The sequence below is a fragment of the Lissotriton helveticus genome, chromosome 1_2 (genome assembly GCF_964261635.1).
Source record: "Lissotriton helveticus chromosome 1_2, aLisHel1.1, whole genome shotgun sequence".
NCBI classification, from domain to species: Eukaryota; Metazoa; Chordata; class Amphibia; order Caudata; family Salamandridae; genus Lissotriton; species Lissotriton helveticus.
In genome coordinates this window covers 248,582,526-248,597,186 of record NC_136058.1, presented here as the reverse complement: position 1 = coordinate 248,597,186, position 14,661 = coordinate 248,582,526, and the positions used below count along the sequence as shown (strand labels likewise).

At 46.9% G+C, this 14,661-nt stretch overlaps 1 protein-coding gene across 2 annotated transcripts in view; it reads left to right on the top strand.

Moving 5' to 3' along the window:
- Window positions 1-14,661, top strand: part of LOC144800424 (vitamin D3 hydroxylase-associated protein-like) — a 654,091-nt gene that overhangs the window by 431,160 nt on the left and 208,270 nt on the right. For both annotated transcript variants that reach the window (XM_078671680.1, XM_078671681.1), the window contains exon 8: window positions 6,766-6,891. In XM_078671680.1, the coding sequence (XP_078527806.1) occupies window positions 6,766-6,891 (126 nt within the window). The remainder of the gene's footprint in view (window positions 1-6,765; window positions 6,892-14,661) is intronic.

Here is a 14,661-nt window from a genome sequence, read left to right as displayed (position 1 = left end):
AGTAATGGCTGACCATCTCGGATTGGAGGGCAGCCACGATTACTCGTATCCTCAAGAGTTGCTGGTGCTCAGTACACTTTTGAGATGACTGCACTAATACAACACAACTGTTACACCACTTTTGCTTTAATATAAATGTAAGGAAATCTCGCCTCCCTGGGCGGGAGGAAATTTTTTTCCTAAAAGCAATAACAGATACACAGCAGGCAATAGCCTGTCTTACATAAGACAGAATCCATTTACGAGACTTCACAACCTCTGACAAAACTGATTTGTTGGGAAGGTTGGCATCATGAATACATCTTGCACCAGTGTTTAACTTGAAAAAAGGTAAGTGGCAGTGTCCTTCTTAGGAGGCCACTACAGCATGCACCACCCATTGCGCTTGCCAGCACTACCAAAAGCAGTACCAAGTGAACTACTAACCATCGCACTTTTACAAGTGTGAACATTCTGCCTATTCTTGGCCATCCAAAGCTATAGGAATGGCGTGAGAGGCAGGTATTTCCCTTCTTTAATGTGTTAGGCAGGCAGCATCAACATATGGTGGACTATCATTAGATCCGGTGTTGACAATTAAGTGCCGGTGCTGGGCACCGGAAACCACTGACTCAAATTAAGTACCTTCTTGCACCCAATGAAAGTTTATACTTGAGCAAAAAGTCCATGAGTGCCTTTACATCCAATGGCCACAGTCCTCTGCTGATTGACACAATTATACAATGATTTTAAACAAGTGTGTGGATGTCACTATATTTGTGGAATATTTCTCATCTGACACCAGGCAACGGATTAATAGGCCCTCAGCCCCCAGGAGCTTACACCAACGCAGGGACAGCCACAGGGAAGGTTAAGGTTGGTACAGTCAGCACGTTCAGTGTGATGACTTGTTACTGTTGTGCAGTAGGGAGCTGCAGAGGCACACAAAGGCTGTTACAGCAAATGCCTACTTACAAATGGATTTTGGGAGGGCAAAAATCATTTTCAAAAGTGGCATTAATAACAATACTGGAAACCATGTTAATGTGGTTTAGCATGTACCTTAATTGTGAAGCATGGTGGCTACATATCTTTCTAACAGAGACAATTACAAAGTTGGAAATATTACAGAGACAGAAGGTGCCTAATGTTTATATCTGAAAGAGGCTTGGCATGAACACATGGTGAATTTGACATTCTTTATGCCAAAACTAAAAAGCTTAGATCCTCAGGGGAGACTGTTGAAAACATTTTGGACCAGAATATTTAAAAGGCTGGTAGTGGAAAAGGTAGACCGAATAGTAGTACAACCATTTCCAGTTTACATGCCGGGCCATGAAATGCAAGAAACAGTGCTTCTGGTGACATTTACTTCAGAATAACTCCAGGATTAGAACTCTGCCCTAGTTAGCTTTGATATTATTGGAAGAAGTATTAATGAATTATATGTCTATACTACCACTGCATCAACTGGAGATAGTTTTAAAAGTGTGGTGCAAAAAAGAGTTGTAATTCAATTTACTGGACGTTTCTATCACTCCACATAGTTCGTCCTACTTCCAATTGAAGTGTGTTGTATTTTGCATAGTGCTTGAGTGTAACAGAATGTCCTGTAGGTTCCAATGCACAGGAGTTAGTAGCAGCAGGAACTGTGACGTTAAACTGCTTCAATGCACATGCAGTTATAAATAACATTGATACTTCTGCTACGTAAGTAGGGCACAATAGATAATGGTAAATTGAAGTTACCAGTTTCCAGGTTTATAACCAAAAGTCACAAGTCAGTATTTATATTCCAAACATTTCATAGGCAATATCATGTACAGAGTGCTCCTAGGTATGCGTGCAGCAATCTGTTTTTATTTTCGATACATTTCATAATGCGCTAGCACTATGTAGCACAATGTCACGCGTGAAGAATCGCGTGTAAATGATGCCAATCCAGAATGGCAGAATGCAAGGTCAAGTTGTGGGCACTAGGGGTGAGCGATACATTCTGCTCTGACAGTGGAATTGCTGGAGTTTTGGCCCTCTGTATTACACATGTAATGCAGCATTCCTGCCAAATTCTGCCAACTGCTGCATGGCCGAATTTTTTCTCAAGCACAGCTTACCAATGATAAGGTGGTGGGAGCGATGAGGTTTGACATCCCATAGTCGCTACGAGGACACTTGATGAGATTTTCCCAACACGAGCACTGCAACCATTTGTGGTCAGAAAGCAGCCCCTCCAGTAGAAAATCTACTCGAGTGGCATCAAAATCAAATCAAGAAGGAGTGCCCTCTGGCATGCTGCCGTTTGTGCTGTTTTATCAGCACGGAACGAGCTCCTGGCACTAAAAATCAGAATGAAAAGCGCAACATACCCGAATTTCATCTGTCACGTAACTCCACGAAATTCCATGGAGCAAAACTCAGCGAGATCTACTCACCCCAGGTTGAGGCAAATGCGTGTCTATGTGAAGACGAAAACAAAGAGGTTGGCACACAGGCGTAATAGCAGTAGTGGGCATGACTGGAGGGCAAGCACAGCAATGTTTGGAGCATGCATCGGCCATTGGATCTCAGCCACTGCGCCAATGAAGAGAAAAACAGCCTACCATAGACATGGTACGGCTGTCAGGTTTCCATTTCAAATATATCCACCAAACCTATTCCACACCAATGTAGAATATGCATCTGAATAACGGTATTGGAAATGTGTCAGGGATCAAAAAGAGGTCTGGCTTCTCTCAATTTCCTCATTAATTCCATGCCAGGGCTTCATGCACTTCTAATCTATAAAAACAACTGATGCTAGCAAGAAAAGTGTAGGAGCTGTGCTCACTCAATTGGGAAGGATGGAAGGGAAATACTAATAGCCTTTGCTTCTTGGTCATTGACTCCCACTGAACAGTTTCCTGTAATTGAAAGAGAGACTCTGGAGTTTTTGCGAAGTTTGGAATATTTCCATCCCTTTTGGAGGTGTCTGACAGTCATACTGAGATGTGATCATAAACCACTTACAAGGGTGCTTACCACAAAACGACTTAAGTTAGTTTCTCTGCACATTGCACGTATGCCACTGAAATTGTTTGTTTTCAATTATAAAGTATAATATGTGCCAAGAGTAAAAAATAAGATATCTAATTGCTTAATTCAGCTACCATTGCAAGTGTTAAAGAGAAGGAAGATGACTGGGATACTTGTTGTGTGGCGAGGTTAATAGGAAGGGAAATCTCAGGGTTAAGTAAAGAAGAATGGGAGAAAAGTATGGAAGAAGATACCATGTTTAATAAAGTTAGTAGACTAAGTAGAGATTGATGGCCAGCAAAGAATAGCATTACTAAGGAGTTATTTGCTCTTTGGGAAGTAAGATATGAGTTTTTGGTGTATAATGGCAAGTTGAAGTTTGAATATTTGTCATGAAGGACATCATGGTATAACACAAACCAAGGTTAGAGTTAAATCTTCATATTGGTGGATAGGGATGGATGTGAGGAAGAAGGGATTAGTGGGAAATTGTGTACAATTGAGAATTCAAACAAATCCTGTTTTACGTCAAGACCGCCTTTGTGTCCCATTGTTAGTCCCAACATGTCTTGGGAAAGGGTTAGGACTGTTATTATGAGACCATTTAAGGAGACAAGTGGAGAGGTGCGGCATATAACTGAGCTATTAGACAATTTTTCTAAGTGGCCGGTGATAGAGATAATGAGTAGTGTGGATGGGCATGTGGCAGTAGGGTTTCTAGACAAAGTGTTTCTGAGATAAGGATTACCCAAGCATGTCATAAGTAATCATTGACCCGTCCCAGTCCGGATTTCGAGCAAACCACAGCACCGAAACCGCTTTCATCGCAGCCACCGATGACATCAGGACCATGATGGACAACGGAGAAACAACCGCCCTCATTCTACTAGACCTCTCGGCAGCGTTTGACATCGTATGCCATCGCACCCTAATAACCCATCTCTTCCACACTGGGGTCCAAGGAAAGTCCCTGGAATGGATCACCTTCTTTCTCTGCCTCCCTCCCTTCCGCTCAACGGCTACCGAGATCATCTGTGGCATACCCCAAGGCTCCTCTCTCAGCCCAACACTCTTCAATATCTACATGAGCCCCCTCGCCGTCATCGCACGCAAACACAACATCAACATCATCTCCTATGCCGACGACACCCAACTAATACTCTCCCTCACCAAGGACCCAGCCACCGCCAAAACCAACCTCCAGGAAGGAATGAAATACGTCGCTGAATGGATGAAGCTCAGTCGCCTGAAGCTGAACTCAAACAAGATGGAGGTCCTCATCCTCGGACAATCCACCTCCGCCTGGGACGACTCCTGGTGGCCCACAGCACTGGGCTCCGCATCTACTCCCACGGACCACGCACGTAACCTAGGATTCATCCTGGACTCCTCCTTCTCGATGACCAGGCAAGTCAACGCAGTCTCCTCATCCTGTTTCAACACCCTGCGCATGCTCTGAAAAATCTTCAGGTGGATCCTCACCGAAACCAGAAAGACCGTCACCCAGGCCCTCGTCACCAGCCGACTGGACTTCGGAAACGCCCTTTACGCAGGAACCACAGCCAAACTCCAGAAACGATATCATCGCATACAAAACGCCTCCGCCCGACTCATCCTCGACATCCCCCGCCACAGCCACATATCCGCCCACCTAAGAAACCTGCACTGGCTCCCTGTCAACAAGAGGATCATGTTCAGGCTCCTCACCCACGCACACAAAGCGTTCCACGACAAAGGACCCGAATACCTCAACGACCGCCTCTCGTTCTACACCCCCACCCGCCAGCTCCGCTCAGCCAGCCTTGCCTTCGCCACCGTTCCACGGAGCCACAGAACCACCGCTGGAGGAAGGTCGTTCTCCTTCCTGGCCGCAAAGTCATGGAACTCACTCCCCGCACACCTTCGACTGACCCAGGACCATCTCACCTTCAGGAAGCACCTCAAGACCTGGCTATTCGAGCAATGAGAGCACCCCTCCCTTTAGCACCTTGAGACCCTCACCGGTGAGTAGCGCGCTCTACAAATGTATTGATTGATTGATTGATTGACCGAAGATTTTTTCAGACTATTTCCTGGATTTTTTTTTTTTAAAAAATGCCTTAGTGCATAAGACTACATTGGTTTATCATCCTGAAGGAAATGGTTTTGTGGGACTCTTCAAGAGGGTTCGTAAAAGGTACTATATAGTTGGCAAAGAGCAGAATTTGTAGTGGATGAAGGATGTCGCACGAATTATGTGATAATATAGTATTACGCCCTCTGTAAGTACTGGGCATAGTCCATTTGAATTGTTGAGAGGAAGGATAGCTGTCACTAAGGATAATATTAGTTGGATGCAAAAATCTAGGAGAGTGGAATAGTCACCTGAATAAGAAAGAAAGAAATTTGCACAGGCGTGGTAAACTTATAAATCCTTGTATGATTGTAAGCATTGAGTTAAATCGATGACTTTGGAGGTTGGCGATTTTGTTAGTTAAGGGATGCGTGTTGAAGTGGAAGGATAAAAGCAAGTTTTCATCACCGAAGAAGGTAATGAAAATATTGTGTATTTCAGCATTGTTGAATGATGGTAAATCTAGCACTTGAGTGGATTGGCGAAGTGTAATTAGAATGGTAGAGAGGGGCATGTTGTTGATGAAGTAGATGGGAACTTGGTTTGGATGGGGGATGAAAGAGTTGCTGGTGGTAGTGAGGGACATGGTGATAATGTAAGGAACTCATATGAAGGACATAGTGAAGATGTAAGGAATTCCTGTGAGGGAATTAATGGAGAAAGGAGAGTGAGTGCAGAAATTGGACAAGCTTGCTTCACGAATGAAGAGAGAGGGATATTTGGTAGGAGAATTGTAAAACCAGGAAATCTGAAGATTTTGTTTGTGAATACGGTAAATGTATTCAATATATTGCAGGTACTAATAAACATTTGATAGAGTAACTTGTAGGTAGTAAATATAGTTTATATAGTAGTCACAAAGTAAGTTTTTATATATATATATATATATATATATATGTATATATATATATATATATATGTATTTTGTTATTGTCTTTATATGTATATTGTTAAGGGAGAAGATGTGCTGTATTTTGCATCATGCTTAGATGCCACCTGGCTTGAGTGTTCTGGAACGCCCTGTATGTTCTAGTTCACAGGAGTTGGTGGCACCAGGAGGTGGCAGCAAGAGGAATTGTATCCATGTACATGGCTGTAATAAAGAGATACATCTGACTGCATTTGGTTTTTCTTTGCAATAAAGAGGTTGAACGTGCACATTAGACAGTGGATTATTGAACAAACTTCTAAGCAGAGGTCCTGAAAGTCATACACCATATCAGGGTTGATGGAACAAAAATGGCAAGGTGGTTTATTCTTAGTAGTCTGCTTTAGTTCACATTATATGCCATTATTGTTTATGAATAGGACTGTTCGCAACAAATTAAAACGAAATATTTTTCCATACTGGATAAAGAGCACAGTGGCACATTGTAAGCACAGTAGACGAACATTGAATCACATCTGTTGATGAGGTTGAAACTAAACAGACTCATTTGTGGGAGATTTGTAGTTTAGGTATTTTTAAGTATAAGCTAGTTAGTGTGAGGCATCTGGCAGGTAAATATGAGCACAGAAAGAAGAGACCCTTAGGAGGTAAAACAAGTCAACATTTGTTTTTTCAAATATATTGGCAAACGTGTGAGCCATTAAATGTGTACTCCATTTACTTTTGCTTAAGTGAAACCTACATTTTAAACAATCACAACCTGTCATTCCAGATTTATTCCAGTTCCGAACCTCTTAGGATTGGCTATTTTGACAATATGAGCTATTTTCCAGCAGTCCCCAGTATGAGACGAGCAGTTCATGAAGCTAAAAAGCTTCTTGAAGAAGCAGGGCACACGGTAAGCATTGCTGAGCTTCATATTCTAATGTGGTACCACAACATTTTAATATTGGTATCCTCGTACTTCAAATATCATTGTAATGGATCTTTTCTAAAGATGTTATCTTTACCACCATTTGTATCCATGTACCTATGTTTTAGGAGCATAGTCTTTCTTTTCCACGTTTCTTTAATTTAGGGTAATTGTTTGGTTTTATTGTTTTCTTTTCATTGAAAGATGAAACATAGTATACCGTTGAAGTATTGCATCTGTAATACAAGTAACTTATATAGTCATTATAAACTGTAATATAATGTAGACATAGAATTCAAGGAGTAAATAATTACAGCCATCTTGTCAGAAAGACAGAAGGGTATGGAAACGAAAAAGTAAACAAACCTAGCCTAAAAAACACCAGCTCTGCCACTGAACTTTTCATAAATCGTATACCTTATGTAATCATATTTTTTAAGGAAGTCTTTCCATATTTGGTCGTGGCTGTCTTCATTATCCCTCATTCTGAATGTTATCCTTTCAATCAATTAGAGATGGGGCATTTTAAGCAGCCATTCACCAATCGAAAGCAAAGATGAACACTTGCATTTAAAAAGGTTTTGATTTGGGTTCATGTGATCGCAAAGGGTTACCCACAGTATTTTATATCGGTCAGTTATTCTCCAGGATGAGTCACCATTGAACAGTATTACAAACTCTGATTTCTGTCACAATATCATTCTGCCATGCACAATTCCCAGCTCATGAGGTTAGCATTAGGAGTTTCCCTTTGAAATTTCTTCAAATGTGTCCAACAAGTGTGTAGTCTTCCACATAAAACGATCTGCAAATTAAAATACAATCCGCTTTTCTCATATAAGCTAGAGAGCTGATCTAAAAGGGCTCCAATCACGTCTAATTACTCATCATTGTTATTCTTTGATTTGTCCTCTGTTATTTGTTTGTAAACAGAAACAGCAGAAACATTTCTTTTATCTTTTACTACTTGCCAAAGGTGTAGGTAGACATGTCGTACATACTATTTCAATAGAAAAACAGCTCTTTGGAGACACTAGACCTGATTCACAATGCCATGTACTACTGTAAACATGCGTTTATAGGAAAACATGGCATCTTTTAATGTCTGCCAGGCTTCCTCAGATGGATACTTAGCAGGGGGAAATGCCTTTGCAGCCAGATCCACTCCGTTTTCCCTCGGATGTTAAAAGGTGCAAAAATTAAATAAAAATATTACCCTATTAAACACCTTATGCCAAGTAAAAATCCCAAAAATAATTTTTGCTCTCAGTTCAATTTAGAGCTTTTTAATTTCCAACTCTTTATGATGCCAGTCTGACGAGCGTTCTACCAGCATTGTGTCGGAAACCGGACCGCCAGCCAGGAGTTGGAGGTCCCGCTTCCCTAATTAGGATGCCACCACCTTCATGATGTATTGTATTGTATTGTATATTTATTTGTATAGCGCGATTGCTGCCCAATGGGCGTCCAAGCGCTGAGTATATAGACAGAGCGGGGCAGTGCAGAAGAGGTTAGAATTCGGTGGACCTTGCAAACAGAAGGGTCTTCAATTGTTTGTGGAAGGAGAGCAGGTTCGAATTGGACCGGAGTTGTGAAGGAAGTGAGTTCCACAACTTCGAGGCGTTCAGGGAGAACATCCTGCCTCCGGTCCTGGCTCTCCTAACTTTAGGTACCACCGCCAGAAAAGCCTCGAACGAAGATTTCTACTTGGGTGGTAGCGGGTGACTAAGTTGTCATTGATTGCTGGGCCTGTCTTCCAGAAGGCCCGGTGGGCAATGCATAGTGCCTTAAATGCCACTCTCTGCCTAACTGGCAGCCAATGCAAACTTTTTAATCCGGATCTGGCTGACTGAGTGCGTGGGATCTGTAGCAAAGTACGGGCTGCACAGTTCTGTACCACCTGCAACTTTCGTAAGGTCATCTCAGGGGCTCCCACGTATAGGGCGTTATTAGAATCTAGCCGGGACTGAATCAGGCCTTGTACTGCCACTTTTTTGGCTTCCATTGGCAGAAGGGGTAGAACTTTCCTCAGTGTTCTAAGTAGGCCGAAACAGGTGGCAGATAACTTAGTGGCCTGAGTGGTGAAAGAGAGACTTTTGTCCAGCCATACTCCCAGGCTTTTTACACTATCCTTAGGGGTAGGAGGGGTGCCCAGACAGGGAGGCCATAGGGAGATGAGTGGCACTGGTGATACTGGGCCCAGGAGCATGAGCTCAGTTTTTATCTCCGTTGAGTTTTAAAGAGGAGATTGTCATCCACTCCTTGACATCCTCTAAACATTTCAACAGGCCTTCCGAGGATTGCCTGTTGCCCTCTTGTGCCAGAGAAACCACTAGCTGGGTATCGTCGGCATACGATATGATCTTAATACCGTGCGGTTCGACGACCCCAGCCAGTGGTTTCATATATATGTTAAACAACGCAGGGCTTAAGGAAGAGCCCTGCGGAACCCCACAGCTCAGTGATTTGCTGGCTGACACTATTTCCCCGTCAAAGATCTGAAAAGATCTGTTGGTCAGGAAGGAGTCAAGCCACCTCAGTGCATCGCCTTTTACTCCGATGTTACGTAGACGGTTTAGCAAGGTGGCATGGCTGACCGTATCAAAGGCTGTACTTAGGTCAAGGAGGATCACTGCCACTGATCCTCCTTGATCTAGTATCCTGCGTGATTCTTCGGTAACCGCTAACAAGGCGGTTTCGTTCCATGCTTAGGTCTGAAGCCTGTCTGGGTCGTGTCCAATAGCAAGTTGGTCTCAAGAAATTGAACTAACTGGGTGTTTATATACTTCTCCAGGACCTTACTTACCCAGGGGAGTAGTGAGATAGGGCGGTAACTGGAGTGATCTTCTGGATCAAGATTGGGGTTTTTTACCAGCGCCCGTACCATGGCTCTCTTCCATACAGTGGGCACTGTACAGGAGGAAATGGAAGAGTTTAATAGGTCCAGAATTACGGGCAGGGTGGCTTGGCTTGCCTGTAGCAGGATCTCCGGTGGAGCTGGGTCACGAGGAGAGCCAGATTTGACTTGGCGTGCCAATTGATTAAGGGTGTCAAGGTCTAATGGGGGGAAATGTTCAAGATTTGACTGGTCTGGGGGGGTGGGGTGACTTGAAGATGTTTGGTCGGCTGCTCCTGGATTTGTGGCTGCTATCGGGAGGGAAGAGTAGATCTGGGTAACTTTATTATGGAAGAATTCCGCTAACTCATTGCATTGTTCTTGCGTTTTTGCCAAGGGAGGAGCTGTGTTCACTTTAGTGCATTTTTTTACCAGGTGAAAGATTTCCTTGGGTTTGGATTTGGCTTCCATGATTTTGTCCGCAAAGTAGGTGGCCTGGGCCGTCCTGACCCCATCTCTGTAGGCCTTAATTGCCTCTCTATATTGGGACTTTTTTTCAGGTAGGAAATCTAGACGCCACGCTCTCTCGTTTCCTACAGAGGCGTTTTTTTCCTCTTAAGGTGTCTGAGAACCAGGGTGCGGATTTATGCATCCTCTTTGATATAGATCTCCGAAAAGGGAGAATCGTATCCAGTGAGTTCGTGATCCAACCCTCATAATTCTTGTTTGCCAAGTTGGGGTCTGTGCGGAGAGGTGGGCGGGTGGAATCTATCAGCCTGATTCATATACGGGCCGTTTTGCGTGTCCCTAATAGCGATTAATAGCGACTCGCTATTGAGGAAACGCAAAACGGCATTCATGTACTTTTCGGGGAAAAAATAGCGACTCGCACGCGGGCGCTAAAGCCGTTAGCGACCTACAAAAAACGCAGAAAAATCGCTATTTCCGGCTACCTGCGATCGGGATTGCGACTCGCAATCCCGATCGCACGGGATAGCGACTCGCAATCCCGATCGCACGGGATAGCGACTCGCAATCCCGTGCGATCGGGAATGCGAGTCGCAATCTCGCGAGATCTGGAAAACGGGAAGACGCATTCCGAGCACCGTGATGACATCACAACCAGGAAGCAGCCAAATCCCACCCCCAAACACCACAGTGACGCTATCAGTCGAGTGTTCACGACGGAAAGCTGCCGCTAAACCGCCGTTAGCGACTCCCGACCCCGCCGAAATAGCGACCGCCATGTCCGACGAACCTCAGCCAGGCCCCAGCAACAGCGCTGGCCGCAAGCGCAAACTGAAATTCTCCGAGCAGGAGCTGGAGAACCTTATAGAAGGGGTGGTGGCCAACCACGACCAGCTGTTTGGTGCCAACTCCCGGAGGGTCCCAGAGCAGGAGAAGCGGAGGATCTGGGTGGGGATTGCCTCCAGCATCAACTCTGTGGGCGTTGCGGACAGGTCTCTGGAGGAGCTGAAAAAGCGGTGGTACGACCTCCGAGGGCGTGCCAAGGAGAGGGTGGCGGAGCGCCTTGGTGAGGCATCAGGCACCGGAGGTGGTGGACCGACTGTCCCACCCAACACCCCCCTGGAGGACCAGGTAGAGGACACCTTGGAGAGGGAGGCGTGTGTTGGCGTGACCCCTCTGGACTCCTCCCGCCCCACCCAAGACACCCAAGGTAAGTGGCATGCGACTGCGACCCTGTCCCCTATGACCGCCCCTGACCAAATAGGCTCACTCATTGGCCCTTAGTCATGCCTATGTTGTGCATCAGGAAATGCCCTGAAGCATTGTGGGAGACGTAGTATGTCCACAATGTAGTAGTACCACAATGCGGCCAGAAAGGTTCCAAAGTGCGCAAATACACAGCCACCCAGGGAATGACACCCAGCATGCATGTAACATCTGCACGTCTGACAGTCACATGCACCTAATGAGTATCCACTTACCCTCACAGGTGCGGGTGATAGCAGTGACAGCGAGAGGCTGCTGATTGATGAGGAGGCCCAGGAGGAGGAATCCCTACCTGATACCCAGCCACCAGCCCCTGCGGCAGCGCCAACACCAGCAGCCAGGCCCCCCACCTTACCTGCTGCAACATCTGCAGGCCCACCGGCTGCCAAGGCCAGGCCCCCCGCCTTACCTGCGGCAACATCTGCAGGCCCACCGGCTGCCAAGGCCAGGCCCCCCGCCTTACCTGCGGCAACATCTGCAGGCCCACCGGCTGCCAAGGCCAGGCCCCCCGCCTTACCTGCTGCAACATCTGCAGGCCCACCGGCTGCCAGAGCCAGGCACCCCACCAATGTGCCTCCAGTGCCAGCCGCACCTGCAACACCAGCTGCTACAACACCTGCAGCACGTCCAACAAGATCTGGGCCAGCCACATCCGCTACACAGCGGCCCAACAGCAGGAGGGGCAATGGGCATCTCCATGCCTGCATGAGCGTGGAGCGGCGCATGCTCCGAATACACCAGCGCCAGTCGCAGCAGCAAGGAGCCATCCAGCTCCAGCTGCATAAGATTGGCCGCAATGTGGCGGGAGTGGGCGAGCGGATGGACCGCATGACGGCGGCCATGGACCGCATGACGGCGGCTATGGAGGACAATACTGCAGCGCTGGTGAAGCACCGCAGTGTTGCAATCAGGCGCCACCACCAGCTGCTGAGCCGGCTGTCCACCTATAGTCGCTCCAATTATGTGTCAGCAAATGCCACCACCCAGCTGGCGCGGCGCTCGTTGACCCAGCAGCACCAACTGGTCCAGTGCTGCGAGGACATTACCCGGGTGCTGGAGCACTTGACCACCGCCGTCACCGCACTGCATGCACCTGTGCTACCGGCCATTGTGGGGGGAGACGATGCGAGTGAGGGTGCCTCGAGTGTCAGCAGCCACTCTGCCACGCAGGCCCCCCCACCTAGGCGCAGCACCAGGGCTACGCCTGGTACAGCTGCCCAGGATGAGGAAGAGCCTCACAGGCGCCTGGGAATTGTGCGCCGGAGGCGCCAATGACATTGTGTCAGGGACACAGGCGCAGGCTGAAGCTAAGCCTGCCATGAACCGTCTCATGCAGTATGCAGGAATACTGCATTTTGTAAATAGTTGTTACCATGACCCTTTTTTCTTGTGAATCAAACAAATACATTTATTTTGCTGCACACATTCGCCTTGTGTAATCATTACATTTTGCATGCAATTGTGATATGTGGGGTGGGGGAAGGGGGTGGGCTAGAAATTGTTAGCTGTGATGTGGTTGCGACGTCTGTGGCCTTCAGCTGGGTTCTCCCCGCGTGCATGGTGCGCATGTGCTGGTGGCCGGTCGTCCCCCTCAGATTCACTGCCTGATATGTCAACTGGTATCCGGCGCTTGGTTGCAATGTTATGAAGCATTGCACAGACAGCCACAATGCGGCAGCACGCTGCAGGACTGTAATACATGGCCCCACCTGTCTTGTGCAGTATACGGAACCTGCTCTTGAGCAGGCCAAATGTCCTTTCAATACAGTTCCTTGTCCGGATGTGCGCAACATTGTAGCGGCGTTGCTGAGGTGTGGCAGGGTTGAGGTAAGGGGTCAGGAGGTATTCCCGTAGGGCGTAGCCACTGTCACCTGAATGAGAGGAGCAGATGTTGATTGCCTGTGCAGCGCAGTTACTTCATAGCAATGTGACATTGTCGACAAAGTGTACTTACCAAGTAGGTGTCCTTCCCCAAACTCTCCCCTGATCAGTCGTGTGTGGAGTCCGCTGTGCCTGAAGATAAAGGAGTCATGGGTACTCCCTGGGTACTGGGCCACAATGTCAGTGATGATGGTCTTGGCATTGCAGACCATCTGTATGTTGAGGGAGTGGTAGGACTTCCTGTTGCGGTACATATACTCCGTGCCAGCTGGTGGGCAGATGGCGACGTGGGTACAGTCTATGCAGCCGAGGACATGGGGAAAATGGGCAACATTATAAAATTGTAGTTTTGTCAGGTCCAATTCCTGTTGGCTCGTGGGAAATGTGATGTGCCGGTGGAGCTGGCTGAGCATGGCGTCAACAAAAGTGTGGAGGCAGCGTGACATGGTGGGCTGGGATATCCCCCCAGCAGCGGCTACTATGCCCTGGAAACTGCCGGAGGCCAGGAGGTGCAGGCTGCACAATACCTGCACATGTGTGGGCACAGAATTGTTTCGCCTTGTTGGGTGCTGCATGATGGGGTCGAGTTCTTGTATCAGCCAGGTGATCATTTCCCCATTCAGCCTGTATTTTGCATAAATCTGTTCTCTGGTCTGGCCCAGCAAGGTGACCCGCTGCCGGTAAATCCTTGCCTGCCTCATGCGTCTCCTCCGTGCTGCTCGCTGTAGCCTTCGCCGCCTCACCACCATGTACATCCCAGGCATTGTGGAACGCCTAGTGCTGCTGCTGAATGTCCTTATGTGTGATTGGTCAGGCCTGGACCTGTTGGTGATTGGCTAACAGTTTTTCAAATTTTGGTTAATCATGGCTTTTATGGTTACCACCTGCTTTGAGTTGTCCTTAAATTGCGCCGCGGAAACGTGCGATTTAGCGCTTTTTCGCTAATGTATTTCTTTCATGAATGCCGATTGAGACAATATTGCGCTTCGCTATTGATTTCGCAGATTCCGTGGTTGGTCGCTATTTCCGTATCGCTATTGCTCGACTTCCCGGAGTCTGCGACTATTACAGCGTAATCGCTATTCCGATCGCTATTATTTTTTAGCGATTTCGCTATTTCGTACTTGAATGCCGATTCCGTGTTTTGCACCCGCAATTGCGTTTTCGCAGCCATTGCGGGCGCTATTTCGCTTCATGAATCAGGCTGTAAGTTGCTTATCCAAGACTCCATGGGTAATTTAGCCCAATTCCTCTTCGTTATGACTTGGGGGGTAGGCAGGGGGGTTTTGCAGGTGAGCCAGGTG